At 37.9% G+C, this 20,352-nt stretch overlaps 2 protein-coding genes across 2 annotated transcripts; both read right to left on the bottom strand.

The window, feature by feature from the left end:
• Positions 1-6,151: 6,151 nt before the first annotated feature.
• Positions 6,152-7,349, bottom strand: LOC149402239 (uncharacterized). Its single transcript, XM_089608281.1, has 2 exons — positions 7,237-7,349; positions 6,152-6,962 (listed from the first exon to the last, which is right to left on the bottom strand). The coding sequence occupies exons 1-2, from the start codon at positions 7,347-7,349 to the stop codon at positions 6,152-6,154; spliced, it is 924 nt and encodes a 307-aa protein (XP_089464407.1).
• Positions 7,350-13,747: 6,398 nt separating this feature from the next.
• LOC149402238 (V-type proton ATPase catalytic subunit A) lies at positions 13,748-19,714 on the bottom strand. Its single transcript, XM_089608857.1, has 20 exons — positions 19,423-19,714; positions 18,992-19,118; positions 18,816-18,871; positions 18,668-18,724; positions 18,379-18,490; positions 18,227-18,264; positions 18,055-18,156; positions 17,551-17,607; positions 17,383-17,454; positions 17,201-17,302; positions 17,048-17,110; positions 16,828-16,960; positions 16,164-16,270; positions 15,764-15,958; positions 15,416-15,502; positions 15,229-15,333; positions 14,665-14,762; positions 14,495-14,573; positions 14,285-14,373; positions 13,748-14,188 (listed from the first exon to the last, which is right to left on the bottom strand). Exons 1-20 carry the CDS (start codon positions 19,498-19,500, stop codon positions 14,074-14,076), a joined length of 1,872 nt encoding a protein of 623 aa, XP_089464983.1. The 5' UTR covers positions 19,501-19,714; the 3' UTR covers positions 13,748-14,073.
• Positions 19,715-20,352: the final 638 nt, after the last annotated feature.

Raw genomic sequence — 20,352 nt, 5'->3', positions numbered from 1 at the left:
TAATATCAGTTTTTATGGGACGTTGGAGACGTTCGATAAATCAGCGGCTATGGGTCCAGAAGTGAAGGCTATGTTCAGCAACTCTTGTTTTGGCCAATTTCTGGACGTCCCGAAGGTCACCCGATCCTCTAAGATAATTAACCATTTATTGATGAGGGTCGGTTACTTTGTCGGTGAAGAAGAGAGGGAAGATACTCTCTTTATTGAGCTCGGGGGAGAACCGCGGGCGTTCACAAGAGAGGATTTTTGTTCTATCTTAGGGCTGCGCCATGGGGACGTCCCAGCCTTGGATTATACCGAGCCGGCCGAAGGTGGACTGTTCAGTGAATTGTTCTCCAAGGGGACGACCAACAGTCGCGTCGTGCTTACAACAAAATTGGTGGAATCGCAAGGGTGGCCGCATGAGAAGCGAGTCAAGCTCTTGCTGCTTCATTTTCTCTTCAACGTACTTCTCGGTGCCCCTTTGGGTACGACCATTCGAGATTGGTCGTACGTTAAATTGGTAGAGGACTTGGACCAGTTTAACTCGTACCCGTGGGGCAATGTGGTTTGGAAGTTCTTCGTTGAAAACTGCCGTAAGTACGTGAAGAATGTGGAGAAGAAGGATTCCAAGGCGAAGATAAACCTTCCTTCTTTCATGTACCCACTTCAAATTTGGGCGTACGAAACCATGCCCGTGTTCTCGACACTCTCGTATTGCGAGAGATTGTCTGATACCGCTGTACCTCTCATGCGTCGGTGGAAATCAACGACTCATGTCGTTGACAACACGTTCTCAACCATTTCGTGGCAATCTGAGAACTTTGTGTTCAAGCCAATGGGAGGAGAAGAGGTTAGCTTGAAGACAATGAAGAAGCCGAGCCAACCGAAGCTGAAACAGAAGGTAATCGATTAATCTTGATTATGTGTTTTTTTATGGTTTTAACGTCAATCGTTGACATTGATGTCAACAGTTGACGTCAATCGTTGACATCGATGTCAACAGTTGACGTCAATCGTTGACATCGATGTCAACAGTTGACGTCAATCGTTGATATCGATGTCAACAGTTGACGTCAACTGTTGACATCATTGTCAACAAACAGAAATGTCATAAATCACAGATGTCAACAGTTGACGTCAACCGTTGACATCAATGTCAATAGTTGACATCAATTGTTGACATCAATGTCAACAATTGACGAATTGTTGACATCAATGTCAACAATTGACGTCAACTGTTGACATCTGTGATTTATGGCATTTCTGATTGTTGACATTAATGTCAACAGTTGACGTCAATTGTTGACATCAATGTCAACAATTGATGTCAACTGTTGATATCTGTGATTTATGACATTTCTGTTTGTTGACAATGATGTCAGCAGTTGACGTCAACTGTTGACATCTGTGATTTATGAGAGTTGCCTAACCTTTGTCGACATTAATTTTGACAGGCACCGGTGGAATCAAGTGGAGGCACATCCACTCCGTATACAACACATACGTCCGGCATCGGAGAAAACTCTAAGGTTTGTAAATCTTTCATACATGATTTACTCTTTAACATAGGCTCGGTTGATGTCAACAGTTGATGTCAATAGAAAACATTGGCTTACGTCTACTTTTAACATAGGCTCGGTTGATGGCCGTTGAAGCCTCTGTCACCCATATAAGGACAGAGTTCGCGGCGTTCAAGACGGAGATGGAACAGAGCTTCAAAGAATTCACTAGATGTGTGAATGAAAAGTTGATGGAGCTGGCCAAGAGGATACCGGGAGCTGTCCAAGATGCACAACCTGAAGAGCTACATGATCCAGAAGATTCGACCGAGAAAGACGGTGATGAGGAAGAGGCTGAAAAGAGAAAAAAAGACAAAGAAGAAGATGGAGATGTTGAGCCGGTTGTCAGCATAGGAGATGACATAAGAGATACACAAGAGACTCAAGAAGGTATTATTGGTTGAAGAGTCGAGTTTGGTTTGTGTTTTATGAAAAGTTTTTTGTTTGTCTTTTATGAAGTTTTTGGTTTGTGTTTGATGAAAAGTTTCTGGTTTGTCTTTTATGAAGTTTTTGGTTTGTGGTTTGTGGTCTATCTATGTTCATCAATGTCAACAATTGACGTCAACAATTGACATCAATTGTTGACGTCAATTGTTGACATTGATGTCCACAGTTGATGTCAATTGTTGACATTCATCTTTTTAAATTCAGGGTTGATCAAAGACAGCCAGTTAGAATCAAGTCAAGAACTAACAGAGTCCCAATCGAGAGCCCGCCTTCTAGAATTAGATTGTGAGCAGTTTGAAGATGAGATGTATGATGATAGTCAAGTTATCTATGTAGGCTCGGTTCCTGAGGGACGAACCCGCGAGGAAATGGAGGACGTGTTAAATACCGCAAAGGATAAGGAAAATCGGGATTCATGGAAGATGATTCCGATTAACATAGACGATTCACCGCAAAGACCTGTGAGAATCACTCGACCGCCGGATAGGTACACTCCTACACCCATTCCGAGGCCGTTCGCGAAGTTTACGAAAGGAATTTCGCGTCCATTCAAAAATCCATTGACTCCTCCTTTTACTCCATCAAATCTTGAGGACATCACTGTAATGGAGACATGGCTGAAGTTTGGATTGTTGAAGAAGAAAGATGATGAACAACGTTGGTACGAGGCACTGGAAGATAAATTGCCATGGGGATGGAATTTCACAGAAGTTGAAATTAGATCAAAGACATTTTTCCGTAACCTCTGGACCGAAGAAGAATGGCTTAGCGATCAGGTACAACAATTCAACTCTACTGTTGTTTTTTAATGGTTTTGAAGTCTAGACATTGGTGTCAACAATTGACGTCAACTGTTGACATAGGTGTCAACAATTGACGTCAACTGTTGACATCTGCGATTTATTATCTTTCTGTTTGTTGACACAGATGTCAACAATTGACGTCAACTGTTGACATTGATGTCAACAGTTGACGTCAAATGTTGACATCAATGTCAACAGTTGACGTCAATTGTTGACATCTGTGTCAACAGTTGACGTCAACTGTTGACATCTGCGATTTCTTTCTGTTTGTTGACACAGATGTCAACAATTGACGTCAACTGTTGACATCAATGTCAACAGTTGACGTCAATTGTTGACATCTGTGTCAACAGTTGACGTCAATTGTTGACATCAATGTCAACAATTGACGTCAACTGTACGTCAATTGTTGACATCTTTGTCAACAATTGAAGTCAACTGTTGACATCTGTGACTTAAAAGCTCTTTGTTCTCTAATATTAATCCCTCAATATTTTGTGACAGCATGTTGATATCATCTCTTACTACCTCCGGAAGAAGAGAATGACTGGGAAATTGCAAAAGTCGTTCACAATTATGCCGGCTTTCTTTGTCACCTATTGCCTCCTTGGGTATGACGCTTGGATGAAATGCAAAGACAAGGACAAGTTTAATTGGTCAAGGCAGTCTCGGATCTATGATTACATAACCGCGACCAACAAGTCCTTGACACACTCTTGGCCCTGGGTAGACGTCGATCACGTCTATTTGCCCTGTTGTTTCAAGGATAGGACGCACTGGTTGCTTCTGGTTGTATCGATTCGAGAACGGTCCATTACAATCTATGATTCTATGTCAAGCAACAAGCCTCATAACAAAATGGTGACATGCCACGTCCAACAAATTGCAGAATTCCTCCCACTAGTCCTGTGCTCTATTGACGCGTTTGATCGTATGAGTATTGAAGACACGAGCTCAGCCCCGTTCACAGTATCCACGTCGCTCACCATGCCACAACAGAGCAATGGGTACATATATAACTATTATTTAATAATACCGTATTTATATGATGAACAAATTGTCTAATCGCAAATTTGTTCAAAACAGTGGTGATTGTGGCATGTTTGTCGTCAAGGCTATGGAGTTTATGAGTCACGGCATAGATCTGCTTGGGGTCAAACAAGAACATATGAACATGCACCGACAACAGCTCACGGTCGACTTATACAGGCATGGGGCAGTGAAGTTGGCGACCCATGTTGGATCGGACATGGAGATGGATGAAAATTAGGAAAAAATGTTGTTCACGTAGTACTATTATCTTAATCTTTTGGTAAATTAGGAAAAAATGTTGTTCACGTAGTACTATTATCTTAATCTTTTGGTAAATTAGGAAGCAATGTTAACAATAGATGATAATTAGGAAACTTCTCAAACTTTTCATTTCTCTTTATTTTATGATATCATGTTTAATGAATATCAACAATATTTCAATTATCAATCTGTATTTCTCTTTTTAATGGTTTTTACGTCAATTGTTGACATTGGTGTCAACAATTTACGTCAACTGTTGACATCTGCGATTTATTACCTTTCTGTTTGTTGACATTGATGTCAATTGTTGACGTCAACTGTTGACATTGATGTCAACAATTGACGTCAATGTCAACAATTAACGTCAACAGTTGACATCAATTTCAACTATTTACGTCAACAATTGACGTCAATGTCAACAATACAAAAGTACTCTAAACAAAGTATAATTAAACAAAGAGATTCTTAAACAAAGACATTCTCTCTAACAAAAGTAGTCTGAAGAAAGTATAATTAATACAATACATAAAGCTATAACTAATCCGTAGACAATGGAGTAGCACTACTGCATGTTTGACGGTTGTGGCCGAGTACCCCACATCGCGCACACTTGCGCCTCCTAACTTCCTCTCCTTGAGAGGGTATTCTTCTCTTTTTCGGCCTACCGGCGGCACGCGCTGCGTGTTCAGGCGGAAGAACTACGATATTCTCCACCTCGGGGGGGATAACCCAACTCGAAATGTCGCCATGAGGATGGTGTACATCTGCGTAGGTTGCCCTCAAATACTCGGTTGAATAGAACTTGGAAATGAAGTTCTCAACCGGAAGATTACGTTCACGACAAGCCGCAATTCCATGTGGACAAATAAATTCATGAGCTTGCCATCGCCGGCATGAGCATGTATGTTCTTCTAAGTTAACGGCATATACAATGCCCTCTCTGTCAACTACCTCAAACTCCTCGACTGAAGATGGCCTCACCTGGCACAAAAAATCATATTTACTATTTAATTACTGAGAATTCTTACATTGTTGACATTGATGTCAACAATTGACGTCAACTGTTGACATCAATGTCAACAATTGACGTCTACTGTTGACATCAACATCAACAATTGACGTCAATTGTTGACATACAAACAGAGAGCTCATACATCACAGATGTCAACAATGGACGTCAACTGTTGACATCAATGTCAACAATTGACGTCAACTGTTGACATCCATGTCAACAATTGACGTCAACTGTTGACATCAATGTCAACAATTGACGTCTACTGTTGACATCAACATCAACAATTGACGTCAATTATTGACATCAATGTCAACAAACAGAGAGCTCATACATCACAGATGTCAACAATGGACGTCAACTGTTGACATCAATGTCAACAATTGCCGTCTACTGTTGACATCAACATCAACAATTGACGTCAATTGTTGACATACAAACAGAGAGCTCAAACATCACAGATGTCAACAATGGACGTCAACTGTTGACATCAATGTCAACAATTGACGTCAACTGTTGACGTCAACTGTTGACATCAATGTCAACAAATTGACGTCAACTGTTGACATCAATGTCAACAATTGACGTCAACTGTTGACATCAAAGTCAACAATTGACGTCAACTGTTGACATCAAAGTCAACAAATTACGTCAATTGTTGACATCAACGTCAACAAATTACGTCAACTGTTGACATCAACGTCAACAAATTACGTCAACTGTTGATATCAACGTCAACAAATTACGTCAACTGTTGACATCGTTAGTTAATTCTCAAACACTTACCAACATTCGAACAGCATATGAAGTGTATTTTTCTGCTCTGGCTTGGTATTCTTTTGTCAAAATGGTTTGTGTATTTGCCGCAGCTTCCCGACGCTCATAAAACCATCTCATACTTCGCTCTCTCAGCCAATCCATCAATTTTGAAACTGGAAATTGTCTCACCTTTACATTTAATGCATTTAATGACTCCGCATTGTTGTTCGTCATGATACCATACCTCTTTCCCCTGAACATACACCTTGCCCATCTTTGGTACCCGACATCATTGGCTAAGTAGCGACGTATTTCAGGATTTTCAGCGTCCAACATGACCATAAACTTTCAAATTCCCGCTGAGTGTATGCTTTTGCGGCACCGTAAAATTTCCACTTCACCTCCTTCGTGATCCCCTTGAAAGTAGTCTTCAAATTACCGTGTAGATGGAACATGCAAAAACCATGATCACAATTTGGAAATACCGTCTTGAGGCCATTGATTATACCAGCATGTCTATCGGATACAAATACTTGTTGCTCCCGTTCCCCAATTGCGTCCTTTAATTTTTCAAAGAAGGAAATCCAAGCCTCGTTAGATTCTGAAGGACCAATACTGTAGGCTAGTGGAAAAATCTGCTTGTTTCCGTCCATCCCACATGCCGTATATAACATCTCTTTGTAATAATTCTTCAAATGCGTACCATCGACAATAATAACAGGCCTTACGTACTTCCACCCCGTTCTCCATGGCCCGAGTGACATGAAAAAACTTACAAATACACCGCCATCACCAGTGACAAGGTCAAAAAAAGAACCCGGATTCTTAGTCTCGATCATGTACCTTAGCTTAGGCAAGAACTTGTACGAGTCTGTCGAATTGCCGTAGAGGGACTTTAGAGCCTCTTCTCTGGACCGCCAAGCCTTTTTGTAAGACATAGACACTCCGTAATCCATTTGCATGTAATTCCTTATCTCTTTTGGTTTGCTCATTCCAACGGTTGGATCAATACACTTATGCTTAACCATCTCTCCTATTAACGAAGCTGTTGCTTGAGGGTGACGTCCTTGCCTTAAGTTTAGGGGACAAGCGTGCTCATTGTCAAATCTAAAATATGAAAATTACACAATTAGTTTCAAAACCAAAATGTCAACAATTGAGATTGAAGGAAAATGTCCTCTCTCTCAGTCAAAAGAAGGAAAATAATTCACCGACGTCAACAATTGATGTCAACAGTTGACGTCAATTGTTGACATCTGTGACTTATTTGCCTTCTGTTGACTGAGAGGAAATATCTCACAGATGTCAACAATTGACGTCAACAATTGATGTCAACAGTTGATAACTCTAATTCAAATTCATAATTCAACAAAGAGTTTACCTTCTAATTTGAAATATGGGTGTGTTTTCCTTTCTCACAGCTCGAACAGCCCATTTACAATGCTCTCCCGGACAAACAACGTGCAAGGTGTTTTTGTCCGAGCTCTTTGTCATATACGAGAAGTTGTTGCTTATGGCGAACAACATCAAGTGTTTCTTTAAAGTCTTTTTATTCGAGTACAATGCATAACGCTCAATAAATACAGGGGAATCACCATCCAAAATAAGGGTGTCCTCTCTCGTAGTAGACGAACTTGGCACACTATGTGGAGGGGACGGTGGATGACTTGTTCTTCGCGGTGGAAGGGGGGAGTTTCGTGGTGGTGGATGGGGGGAGTTTCGTGGTGGTTGAGGAGTGGAGTTTTGTGGTGGTGGAGACATAGAGTTTCGTGGTGGTTGAGGGGGGGAGTTTTGTGGTGGTTGAGGGGGGGAGTTTTGTGGTGGTTGAGGAGGGGAGTTTTGTGGTGGTTGAGGAAGGGAGTTTCGTCGTGGTGGAGACATAGAGTTTCGTGGTGGTTGAGGGGGGGAGTTTTGTGGTGGTTGAGGAGGAGTTGGGTTTCGTGGTGGGAAGCCTCGTCGTTGTTGTTGTGTCTCATTGTCTGACAACCTAATGTCATCCAATCCTAACGTAGAACGAATTGCCGATTCATGAGTTGGGACCGAATCACACCCCTCCTCGGGTATTGATGGCATAAGGGGATTTCCGTCACAACCACTATCACGGCTGTTGCGAGTGGATCCAACTCTTGGAGAATCGAGCCCCGATGGTTTTTCTTTTATGTCCAATATCAATTGTAATTTCTCCGTGTCATCTTCCCTCCTTCTTCTCAAGTATAAATAACCTTTCAGTGAGTCGTCGTTGGTTATCTCAACAGGTATCATTGCACCAGCCATCGAATATGAAACGCCAATTGTATGGGTAGATGGTGATTTGCGCAAATACGCGTAAATTATTTGCATCAAACTAGCGAAGCTCACTTCAGACGGCACCATAATTCCGAAAGATCCTTTCTCATGATACCGACCAGGTTCAACCCAAGTACCACTATGCTTGAATAATAAATAAATTTCCGTCATCACTGCATACAATAAACAAAGGTAAGTTAGTAACTGTTGACTTCAGATGTCAACAGTTGATGTCAACAGTTGATCTCTAAATCTCGCTAATGTCAACAATTTACGTCAACAGTTGACGTCAACAGTTGACATCTAATGTCAACAACTGATGAACTTCGATGACATTACTATCAGCGAAGTTCATGAGTTGTTGACATCAGATGTCAACAGTTGCGTCAACTGTTGACATCTGATGTCAACAACTCATTAACTTCGCCTAAAAACAAGAGAAAACAATAAAAATTGCCCAGAACAAAAAGAGTCTTTTTTTTCAATCTCAAACATACCCAGAATAAACATACCCAAAAACCAAAGAAGAGTTTGATAAAACAAAAAACAAAACAAAACTAACCTTGAGTCCGGATCTATGAGCTTTGGTCGTGTTTCCTTGAGCGTGTCGGAGGGTGAGCTCAAAGTTGAATGAGAGAGAGAGAGAGAGAGAGTGAGACTGGTCGTGAAGGATTCGGGTTCGGTCGCGATTTTGGGTGAGTGAGGCTGGTCGCGAATCAGGGAGAGAGAGAGGCGATTCAGGGAGAGAGAGTCGCGAGGTCTGGGTGAGTTCGAATGAGAGAGAGAGAGAGAGGCGATTCAGGGTGAGAGAGAGAGGCGATTCTGGCTGGGTGAGTTCGAATGAGAGAGAGAGAGAGTAAATGGTAAAGGGTTTACACGGTTAGGGAGAGAGAGATATAAATAATTATGAATAAAAAAGAGATAAAAAATAGAAATTTTATTTTGGAATGATATTAAATGAGGTTGGTGTGAAATTGAAAGAAAAAATAAAGTTGAGGGTAAATTTGGTTTTTCACTTTTGAGGAAGTTGTATTTTTGGCCAAAGTTATAGTTTGGTGGATTTTTGGAAAAAAGTATTGAAATGGTTGTAGTTTGAGCAATTTCTCAAATAAATATTATATATTAAATATGTTCCGATTTGGTGAGTATTTAATATAGTTATTATGAGAGTATCATGAAGATATTATCTAATATTCTATTTATAGAATAGTATATCATATTGTGAGAAACAAATAATATATTGATTGGTATTTATTGAGAATATCATGGAGATATTCTATATTCTTCAGTTACCTGAATAATATATTATAATATTAGAAGTAAATATATATTAGATATGATCTGAATATTTTATTTGTTGAAATATCTTGGAGATATTTGATTTGTTCTATTCATAGAATAAATATCTCATATTAAATCAAATCAAGTACGCGCATATTCTATTTGGGTTAATCTGGAAAGCTATAAATAGGGGGTTTGGGGTAATGAAAATATAGCCCGTTTGAACTCAATTCCACTTTTGGAATTCGACCAGCCCACTCCCCCTAGTGTGAACGTTTTTCCTCTCTCCCAGAGTTGGAAAATTCGTTCATACCATTCCAAAAAAAAAGAAACAATTATTCTGACACCTTGTTGGAATAATTAGTGAGTAAAGAGTTGGCCCACACATTGGTCTCTATCCTTCCGGAGATTACATCTTAAAAGATTACGGTATCGATCAGCCTGATCAACCGAGGAATCGACAATCCGAGAATGAGGAGCAAATGAGGAATCCAGGAGCAAGGAGATCCAAAATCTAGGAGTGTGGTGGATCTGTAGTTGAGCCGAAAGGTATGTAATATGAAATCCTCTTATGGTATTGTGTTGATTGTGTTTGCCCATTTATTAGATTTGTTGTTGTTGAATGATTTTGAGTATCCTAGTAATTATTGTTTAAGTTAAAGATTAACGATTGTTCGCGTTTTCTTGTTTCCGCATTTGTAAACATATTGTAGAGATTGGTTACCCAATAAAAAGTATTGAAACGGTCATTCGTGTTCAATATACATGGGAATCGTAACTAACCGTTTATGGAAGCAATTTACCCACCAACTGGTATTGGAGCGATTGTTCGTGTCTAATACCAGCCTTATTTCCCAAAAAATTGGTACCAGAGCTATTGGTCAAGTTTGATACCAACTTGTTTTTCCAACACTATGTTTGGACCTCAAAACCCGACACCAAAGCACGTTATCCCATGTTGCAATTTTCTAGTTGAGCTTCGCCAAAAGGGCTGTGTTGACCGATCTTGAGCTCTGCGAATCCCTAGCCGCTACATTGTTTGGGTTTGCAAATCTTATCCCAACTTACAATAGCTAGAAACCAATTTTTGTCCATTGTTCCTGCCCAGCAAAACCTTCTCATAATATCATCCATATCAACGCACACGGTTTGTGGGACTCGGAACGTCCACATCGTGTGGAGCGGAATGCTTTGGAGCACGGTTGCCACCAAAGTAGACCTTCCACCATGTGAAAGAGTCTTACACTTCCAGCTCACAAGTCGTTGAATCTTCTTCTTGAGGAGGTTCAAATTTGGAATTTTACTCCTTGTGAAGAATAGCAGATTTCCAAGATAGTGTTCATCCTTAGAATTCGTTGAATCCGATTCTTCTCTCGCACACCCATTTTCTCTTAAAAAGCCACACCTGATTTTGCAAAAATAATAGCTTGTCCCGACCAAGTTGAAAACTTCTCCAAGCACTCCAAAAGGACTTTTGCATGTTTTGATGAGGCATGAGCGAACAAAAGTGTATCATCTGCGAACATTAGATGAGAAACAGGAGGGCAGGCCCGGGATGCTGAGATACCATTGAGTCTCTAATCATTCTCTGCCTTACACAACAATCTTGAAAGGACTTCACCGTAAAACAAGAAGAGTTACGGAGACATCAAGTCTCCCTGTCAAAGCCCTCTTCCTGGTTTGAAAGCCGGCAGCGAGCTTCCATTTAGAAGGATCGAGAGCGTTGTAGATTAAAGGCAAGCATTGATGAGCTTCCGAAAAATGATCTCGGAACCCCACTACTTTGTGAACTCGGTTGTAGGCCTTACTTAGGTTCCACTTAACCCCCATAAGTCCTCCATGACCTTCCTTCTTATTGATCGTTAATTCTTGAGCGAGGACTGAGTTTTCCGCTATCCAAACGCAGATTTGTATGAGATAATGATTCCATGGAGTACTGGTTTAATCTTATTCACCATCAACTTTCCAATAATTTTATAATTAAAATTACACAAACTTATTGGATGAAATTTATCAAAGCTCACCGACTCGGCACCTTTTGGAATTAAGAGCATGAAAGTGTTGTTCATCTTAACAAATTGTCCTGTTTTGAAAAATTCTTGAACCGTCTCCAACACCTTAGCTTTAACCGTGGGCCAATATTTTCTGTAGAGCATAGTGATGAAAGACTCTAAGTTTTACGCGCGACAAGTCGCACGTAAAATGGATGGTTAATGTTAAGTCGTCATTTTTCGGCATTGCAAGACAAAATGACACTCAGCTAACTTACCTAATAAATTTTATATTTTATCATTTTCTAGTAGTATACAGTGTTGATTAAAATTCATCTGTTGTATTTTTATTGTTTATATTTATGAACTAATAGTACTATACATCAACAAAAGTTTGGCAAACACGGACATGCCAAACAACATGCTCAAACTCAAAGGTGGAGGAGAAAAACATAGTCGATTAGAAATGGTATACCAACGGTACCATTAGAAAAACATAGTCGATTAGAAATGGTATACCAATGGTACCAAATGATATACCAAAGGTACCATTAGTATTTAGAAATGGTTTTGCACATAGTCGATTTTTTATGGAGATGTAGAATTTCTCGGTATATCATTGGTATACCTTGGTAATTTAAAACTTGGTTGAAACTTAAGTTTTGCAAAATACCAACGTTTGGTATATATTGCGAAACAGCCATTAATCAAAATAAATTATCATAGGTTGACAAAATTAACCTTAATCACAATCAACTACATTTTAAAAAGAAATAGAAAACACTAAAACCAAAACCGCATATTTGATTTCCAAATTAATAAAATCCAGTAGAATTCGAGAAAAGCCACTCATCCACATACACAAATCAAATCAGCTAAAAGAAGTAACCGATTTAAACCTTCGAATCCTCAATATGACATGTTGGTTAATATAAATTAATAACAATTTATAAAAGTAAAAATTAGTTATCAGTTGTAAACATAAAAGAAATGCAACGAAGTAAGAGAATTTGATGACAACGAAAATCAATCAACAATTAATATAGTTTATCATTGACGAATATCAATTACGAGTTCCGTGTACTCTGCAAGATCAGCAATCTCGTTCAACATAGTATATGTGCTCTCTCCAAGAGTCTATCTCTCAGTGTAATAAACGCAGGGTTACTTGATAGGAGTATTAAAATGACTCAGAAATTGAATTAGAGAAATTTCATTTTCTAAACCTAAAATACTAACAAAATACTATGATTTGGCTTGTTATTTGGAAAAATATCTAAAGTTAGACTTTTTTTTCCCATTTTTTACAAAAGTGCCTCTCTAAACAATTTTTTTTTTCACTTCTCTATCACTCTAACTCGCTCGGTTCTCACTCTTTCGACAACCACGATGATACTATGTCGATCTTTGACGTCTTTGATTATTTTCAATGATCTCTGACGAACACGCGCGATATTAATTTTATTTTATTTTTCTTTATAATTGAAGAAAATATTGAATTTCATTGCAAATAATCAAAAATCATCGCAAATAACCGCTGATCATCGAAAATCATCGCAAAAATTAAAGAACGACTCCTTCGGCAATGACTACAAAAGATGTCATTGTTGCACTTAATTCCAACAACTCTAATTTTTTGCACTTATTCGCGGGATTACGATGGTTTGACCATCAAGGATTTAATGGGTTTAAATGTTTTTAGTCAACGACTAAAAAAGAGTCGTCGTTGCTATTAATTTCCATGACTTCCAATTCTTCAGGATTAGTGCGAGATTTGGAATGGTGTGATGGTTTTGCAATTATTTGCGACGATCTTCACCGAGTTTAAATTGTTTTATGGGTAATTTTATACGAAAATGGGTCAAAAGTCTAATTTCGAATAGTGTAAATAACAAGCCTAATCATAATATTTTGTTAATTTTTAGGTATAGAAAATAAAATTTATCTTGAATTTCACCACAAAAAAATGCCACTAATTGACATCTAATTCATCAAGATTAGGATTTTCCTCTACTAATAACTATGAGTTGGACAAATCTACCAACTTAGATACCAAAATTAAAGTGTAGTAGGATCAAGAGGGCTTGTGAATAATTAAAAATATAAATTAGTTTGGAATGTTAAATTAAATTAATATACTAGAGATAGAAAAACGCCGTGTTGTCGTTAGATTACGTTTGCTATCACCCAGATCGTCAACAAAACATTTTCATGTACGATTATTACATATCTTAAAAATTTGTTCTTATATCATCCAAGTCGACATCAACACTTCATCATATCAATAATGTTTTTGTCAGTCAAGCTTAAGATTAAAGAAAAAGAATATAACAATTCAAGCAAATAAAATAGTGTACTTCATTACAGCATTTCAGCAACTCATACATATGCTTTTATTGCGTAAATACAAAAATAAGGAATTGGGGGGTTGTTCTCTCTTTTATTCTCAAAACAGCGGAGATAAGAAATACATAATAAATAATTTCACGAACTACGCATCCCAACTAAGAAAAGTGCAACATGAGCATAGCATACGCCCAAAGAGCTGTCGTTCTTAGAACCACGAAATAAATAAATATTACAAATAAACTCACCAAGACATCGGACAATCTATGTGAAAATAATATCGCAGTTCTTTTCCTTTCTTTTCCGGAATTCAATCATCGAGTTTCGTCCTCGAGAGCACGGAAACCATTTGTCAAATCATCATAAAGCTTCTTGAACTTTTCGATGAGAACAGACTCTCCGTCGGCCGGATCCTCAAACTTCTGGGACCTGCATATGTTTACCAAAAAACAGTGTGTCAAACCAAAGTCCATGTAACATGAGATTAGAATATATATATATATATTATTCTGTATTGTGACTTACACTAGACGGTAGAAGAGATCTCCCAACCGATGTTTGATCAGAGTGTATGTTATCTTTTGGCCGTCCATTCCAGCTCCTTTTTCCACAGCCTATTTATGAAATTTTAAAAAAGATTGATGAGACAGCCGAGCTCAGCTGCCAGTTGGGGTGAAAGAAAGAAGACGGGAGCAAAAATAAATATAGAAGTCAGAGGGAACGAAATAAAGTAACCTGGTTGGCCAAATTGTAGAAATGAATGATGTTGCGCATCATCCAAACGGACTTGTAGAAGGGGCAGTACTTGTCATATCTGTACAAGGTATACGACAAATGTAAGTAAGAAAATCTTAGCTAACTTTCTAACAGAGAAAGACTGTCTTCTCTACAACGGGAAGACTCACGCTGTGAATGCATTTTGCGCAAGGTAGTCCTCCCTCAGAAGCTTTGCCGTCTCTAGGGTGATCTTGTCTGTTTCAGCTAAAGCATCCTTTCCTACAAGCTAAAGATAAAAAAAATAAAAATAATAAAAAAAACAGATATTGCGCTCAGATCAAAGTAATAGACAGAAACAAAGTCCAAAACGTTGTTCCATAACACGAGGAATAGCTCGCTATGCTGTAGAATCTTCTTTTGTACCAATTCAGTTAACTTCGTGTCATCTGAGAATAATGTTAAGTGATCTTGATGTTTGGCATAAGTTTTGTTTATCCACTAGCTAGTTTATAGTAACACGCTCGGTCAGAGTAAATATTATTTACATTTATGCATCGATTGTGATGTCATGTGCAACAACTACATATATCGGATTACCCGTACTCATTTTTGTACAAAAAATGGGCTTCTCTTTTCGAAATGTTACCTAAATTTCTTTGTTATTATGTTTACTTCTGAAATATGTCGCAATAAGACTCCCATTTACCTTGCCTAAAGAAATAAGAAAAACTCATCTCAGAAACAAATCTTACCTGGACGATTTCATTCAAGTCATCTTCTCGCTGCAATACTTCACGAGCCTTTGTCCTGATATTGATAAAATCTGGATCGAATTTCTCATAGAAAGACTCTAACGCCTGAAATCATGAAAAGTAACAATGTAAGAAAACAACAGAAACCATTAGATAAGAACCATAGCAGAACTTTTAGCATACACACCCCAGCGTATTTTGAGTAGGAAATAAGCCAGTTAACAGAAGGGAAATGCTTCCTCTGAGCAAGCTTCTTATCCAACCCCCAGAAAACCTGCCCGAAAGAAAATAGAAAATAATGACCAAATTTCAGTCATTCAAGAGTATCTAGATAAACCAGGCTTTGGTTATATATATAAAAAATAAAAATAAAAAAATAAACAACAACAACAACAAAAAAATAATAACAATAATAATAATAAATATTGAAATAAGGATTTGATGCAACAATAAAGCCCAAAGCTCAGCCACTCTTGGGCTTGCACACATTAAAACACTTGATGGCCATCCATGACCCTTCATTTTTTTAACTAACCTGGACTATACTGAGTGTTGCAGACGTCACGGGGTCAGAGAAATCTCCTCCAGGCGGAGAAACAGCACCGACAATTGTCACACTACCAGTACGTTCTGGACTACCAAGACATTTTACTTTACCGGCACGTTCATAAAATGAAGCTAAACGTGCTGCCAGGTAAGCAGGATAACCACTGTCGGCAGGCATTTCAGCCTGTAAGAATTTACAAACAAAATTACCCAGTCAAAAATCGGAGAAAAAAAAAGTCGAGATCTGTTTATAATAATTACAGTCTGCGTTCTTTTTCTTCATTATTATTGTTTGGGACAACATCAAGATAGTTGCTTATTAATTCTTCATGTTACAATGACGAATCCAAAAGAAAGAAAAGTTCTATATCAAAAGAAAATAACATTACCAAACGCCCTGAAATCTCACGCAATGCTTCTGCCCATCTAGATGTTGAATCAGCCATCATACTGACATTGTAGCCCATATCTCTAAAGTATTCCGCAATAGTGATTCCTGATAATTTTATACAATGGTAGGTTGTCTATTAGTATGACAACTGATCATTTTAATAAAAAGCATGGACATAACTCCTTATAATATATGTAACTGGTAACTGGTAATTGGTAAAGCAAGCTACTAATGCTAGATTATATATTTGTCATAATCAAGAAAAATCAAGCCTCCTTGTCTCACATGCATCACCTCGCGCTCCATAATTTAAAAGCATCTTTCGTATTTTCCTTTATACTTACTTTTTTTCCTTCAAAAATATCACTATGCAAGTTTTAGATTACATGTACCATGTTCGGAGATAGTGTTATATTTTCACCAGCATGCACAGATCCTAGTACCGAATCGATAGTGATTTAGACCAAATTTCAGATTTGAGTTTCACTCGGAAGAACATGCTAGGTCGTCTATTAATACAATCATTCATGATAAACCAGAATTCGTTAACATTTATAAAAAATACTTGGCAACTATTCAGGTTGCACATCTCACCTACGTGACGCTTAATTTTTTCCTTTATTTATAAATAGACCAATGATGATTTACACCTATATTCTTACCAGTATAGATGGAAGCTTCACGAGCAGCCACAGGCATATTAGAAGTGTTGGCTACAAGTGTCGTACGCTTCATGACAGACTCTTCACGACCATCAGGCAATGTCATTGTCAATTGAGGGAAATCCATAAGGACCTGTCATATGCAAATTTAAACCAATCAACGTCCAGTCAAGTCACTAAAATACATATAAAAAAAAATTCGAACTAACAAATCACTTACTTCTGCCATTTCATTTCCACGCTCTCCACAACCAACATAAACGACTGTGTCTGAGTTAGAGTACTGTTAATAAAAAAAAAAATAATAATAAATAAACATATGAGTTTCCAGGCTTAAGAGCAGACCACAAATTGAGCAAAAAAAAAATGTCACCTTTGAAAGAGCTTGACTAATAACCGTTTTCCCACATCCAAAAGCCCCTGGAATGGCACATGTCCCACCAAGAACTGAAGGGAAAAGTGCATCAAGAACACGCTGGCATAAAATGAATATGTTAGTAATGCATACTATACAAATATAAATAATAAAGTATATAATTGAAAGATATTAAAAACCTGTCCAGTAAGTAGAGGGGTGTCTGCAGCGAGCTTTGATGCAACAGGCCTTGGACTACGTACAGGCCAAGTCTGCAAATGGATTGGGTAAGCATTTAACGTAGATTAAAAAATATGATGTGGGAAAGAAGGATTTGGTCTATTCAATCAAATGGATAAGTTTGAAACCTGCAGCATGGTGAATTTCTTTGTGACACCTTGAAACTCCAGCTCTAATACGGTATCCTGAACATCCAAATCGAAAATTAAGTCAATGAAATAGTGCACAAGACATTATTTCTCCTCTTGTTTATTTTATATTTGGTGATGGACTCTACAAAGATCAAAATTTCATCTAAAGAAGACACCAACCACCCTTTCTCTCCATTTTTTCAAGTTATAATAAGCGCTGGTTCAATTTGATTTTTTCAATTAGTATGAGATCCGGAGCACATTTGCATTCAGTCTCTGCAGCTGAATACTCAGTGCAAAGTACAAGAATAATTATGTACAACTCGAATCCTAAAAAGATGGCCGATGGTTGTTGCGCATATCTATTTATATCATATGTAATTGAGAATCCCAAGTATTTAGAACATCTAATCAGAGGATAGCTAACATATTCCAACAAAAAAAAATTAAAAAACAAATCCCTTAAAGGATAGCATTATAGATAATAATAAAGAAACGCACCGAGAGAGAATATTGCCCAGCTGGTGCAACATAACTGATTTTTCCCATAGCATCTGGAGGAAGTCCAACATGATGCTCCATGAGAGTGTTCTCAAAGACAGTCTGCATAAAAAAAATGGATCAAATACTAAAAAAATATACACCTGCTGCCAAACTTTCAGAAGACACTTACAGCATACAGATCTCCACCAGTAAGATGGTCTCCTTCACCTGATAATAGCGGATGAACAGCAGAAAAATAAGTATAAAAAGTATACACAAAGCATTTTTTTTAATTTGCCTCTGTGTAAATGGATGGACAAAGCAGAGAAGCTCAGACGTTACATATTTTTTTTGGCTGAAATTCCCATAGTGTGTCTTTGTCAAGAGCTGGGACAGCCACACCACGGGGAATATAGACATCACCAGATCTTTTGGCAATAGTTTTCAGAGGCCTCTGCAATGAACAGAAAGTTTATTAGAAATAGATAATGCATTAAACATTGCCCTTGCACTGCAATGCTAACAATAATACCTCTACTACATACACACCAGAAAAATGTCATACCCAAGCATAATAGGGTAAGCAAGCAAGGGCTAATGAGGTCCAAATACAGAGATATAAAATACAAACCTGAATTCCATCAAAAATGTTTCCCAGAATTCCAGGTCCCAATTCCACTGACAAAGGCTGAACCAGCAGTAAAACAAATTACAAGTTAACACACACAAACTTTCAATAAAAGCATATACAGGGAGAAAAAAAAGATACGACAACACACCTTGTGAGTCCGAAGAACTGGATCATTCACTGTAAGCCCGGCTGTTTCCTCATAAACTGAATTAAGATGAGAAACAAACCTTAAAATAAGGATATACATTCTACAACCTAATTGCATCACATTAAAATATTACCAGTCACGATAATTGATTGACAAAAAGTTGGGAAAATACATACCTTGGATTGTGGCAGAATCTCCCTCCAAACGAATAATTTCACCAATCAGGCTATCGTGTCCAACACGAACCAGTTCGTACATAGCAGCCCCATTCATTCCATCTGCAACCACGACCGGTCCCGAAACCTGCCAGATCACGTACAGTCGCTCAGAAACTCGATCTTAAACATCGAAATTCGCAATTTTGCATTAGCAGATTCACACCGCCAATATTAAACACTAGTAATGTCACAAAACAGAATTCGATCACAGTACTCGGTGATTTCAACCCTAACATCCACACAAACTACGCGATCACACAATAGATAGATCGGAATTGAGAGAACCCCTATCGGAACGAGATAGATCCAATTGAATCTAACTACACACCAAAGCAGACATATTCGAAATTGGATCATGTAGAGGATGAGCAAGCAACTAAAGAACGAACCTTGCGGACATAACCGTACTCGCTCTCCTTCTCATCGTCCTCGAACGTGGTCAGGCGAGCTCCGTACACCGATGGCATATTGTCGCGGGAATCGAAGTGAATGTAAGCTCGAATTCCGAGATCTGTGGATTTGAGATCGACCAAACCCTAGAACTTCGATCGAATTGGATTGTGCGGTTACAGAGACGAGATATTTTAGAGAGAGATGGAGAGAGAGATCTCAGCGGTGATTATGTAGGACTGGGCTCAGTTACAATCGTGAAGGCGGAAAATGATTCTCTACATCCATAACTATGTTTGTTAAAGAATAATTTTATTTTATGACCTATAAAAAGTGGAGAAATATCGAGACTAAATATCATAGTTGCAAAATATTAAAAAATTTATTGTTAACTCAGAATCCGACAAAAATGATCTTTCAACCAATTTTTCCCTTTTTCATTTTCTCACTCATTTCCACTCAAAATGATATTCTCTTTCTTTCGGATTTAAAATTCCAACGCTCAAAATGACCAAAAAGGTAAGATTTTCATCTTTATTCGTGTTTGAATTATTGTAGTATAGTTCAATAATGATTAGAATGATTATTAGATAATTTGGATTGATTTAGATCGGTTTTGGAAACATTAGAATTTTGAATTTGAGAATTTCTTCCGATGAAATACGATGATTTAAGATGAAATCCAATGAAATTCATAGCTGTTTATGATGAAATATGATGATCGTAAATGAAATTTCGAAGATTTAAGATGATTTCCGATGAAATATGATGATTTAAGATAGAAAAATGGGATGAGAGGGTATTTTTGTTCGAATTTAAATCAAAATTTTAGTTTTATATAGTTTGCAATTATGAGATCTATTGTTGATATTTTTTCAATTTTTAGGTCCATAAAATGAAATTTGTCATTGATAAAGGGAGTCGGGTAT

The sequence above is a fragment of the Urtica dioica genome, chromosome 3 (assembly GCF_054948205.1).
Source record: "Urtica dioica subsp. dioica isolate 48M chromosome 3, U.dioica_male_clone48M_v1_H2, whole genome shotgun sequence".
Lineage (NCBI taxonomy): Eukaryota > Viridiplantae > Streptophyta > Magnoliopsida > Rosales > Urticaceae > Urtica > Urtica dioica.
This window is presented reverse-complemented; position numbering and strand designations above follow the sequence as displayed.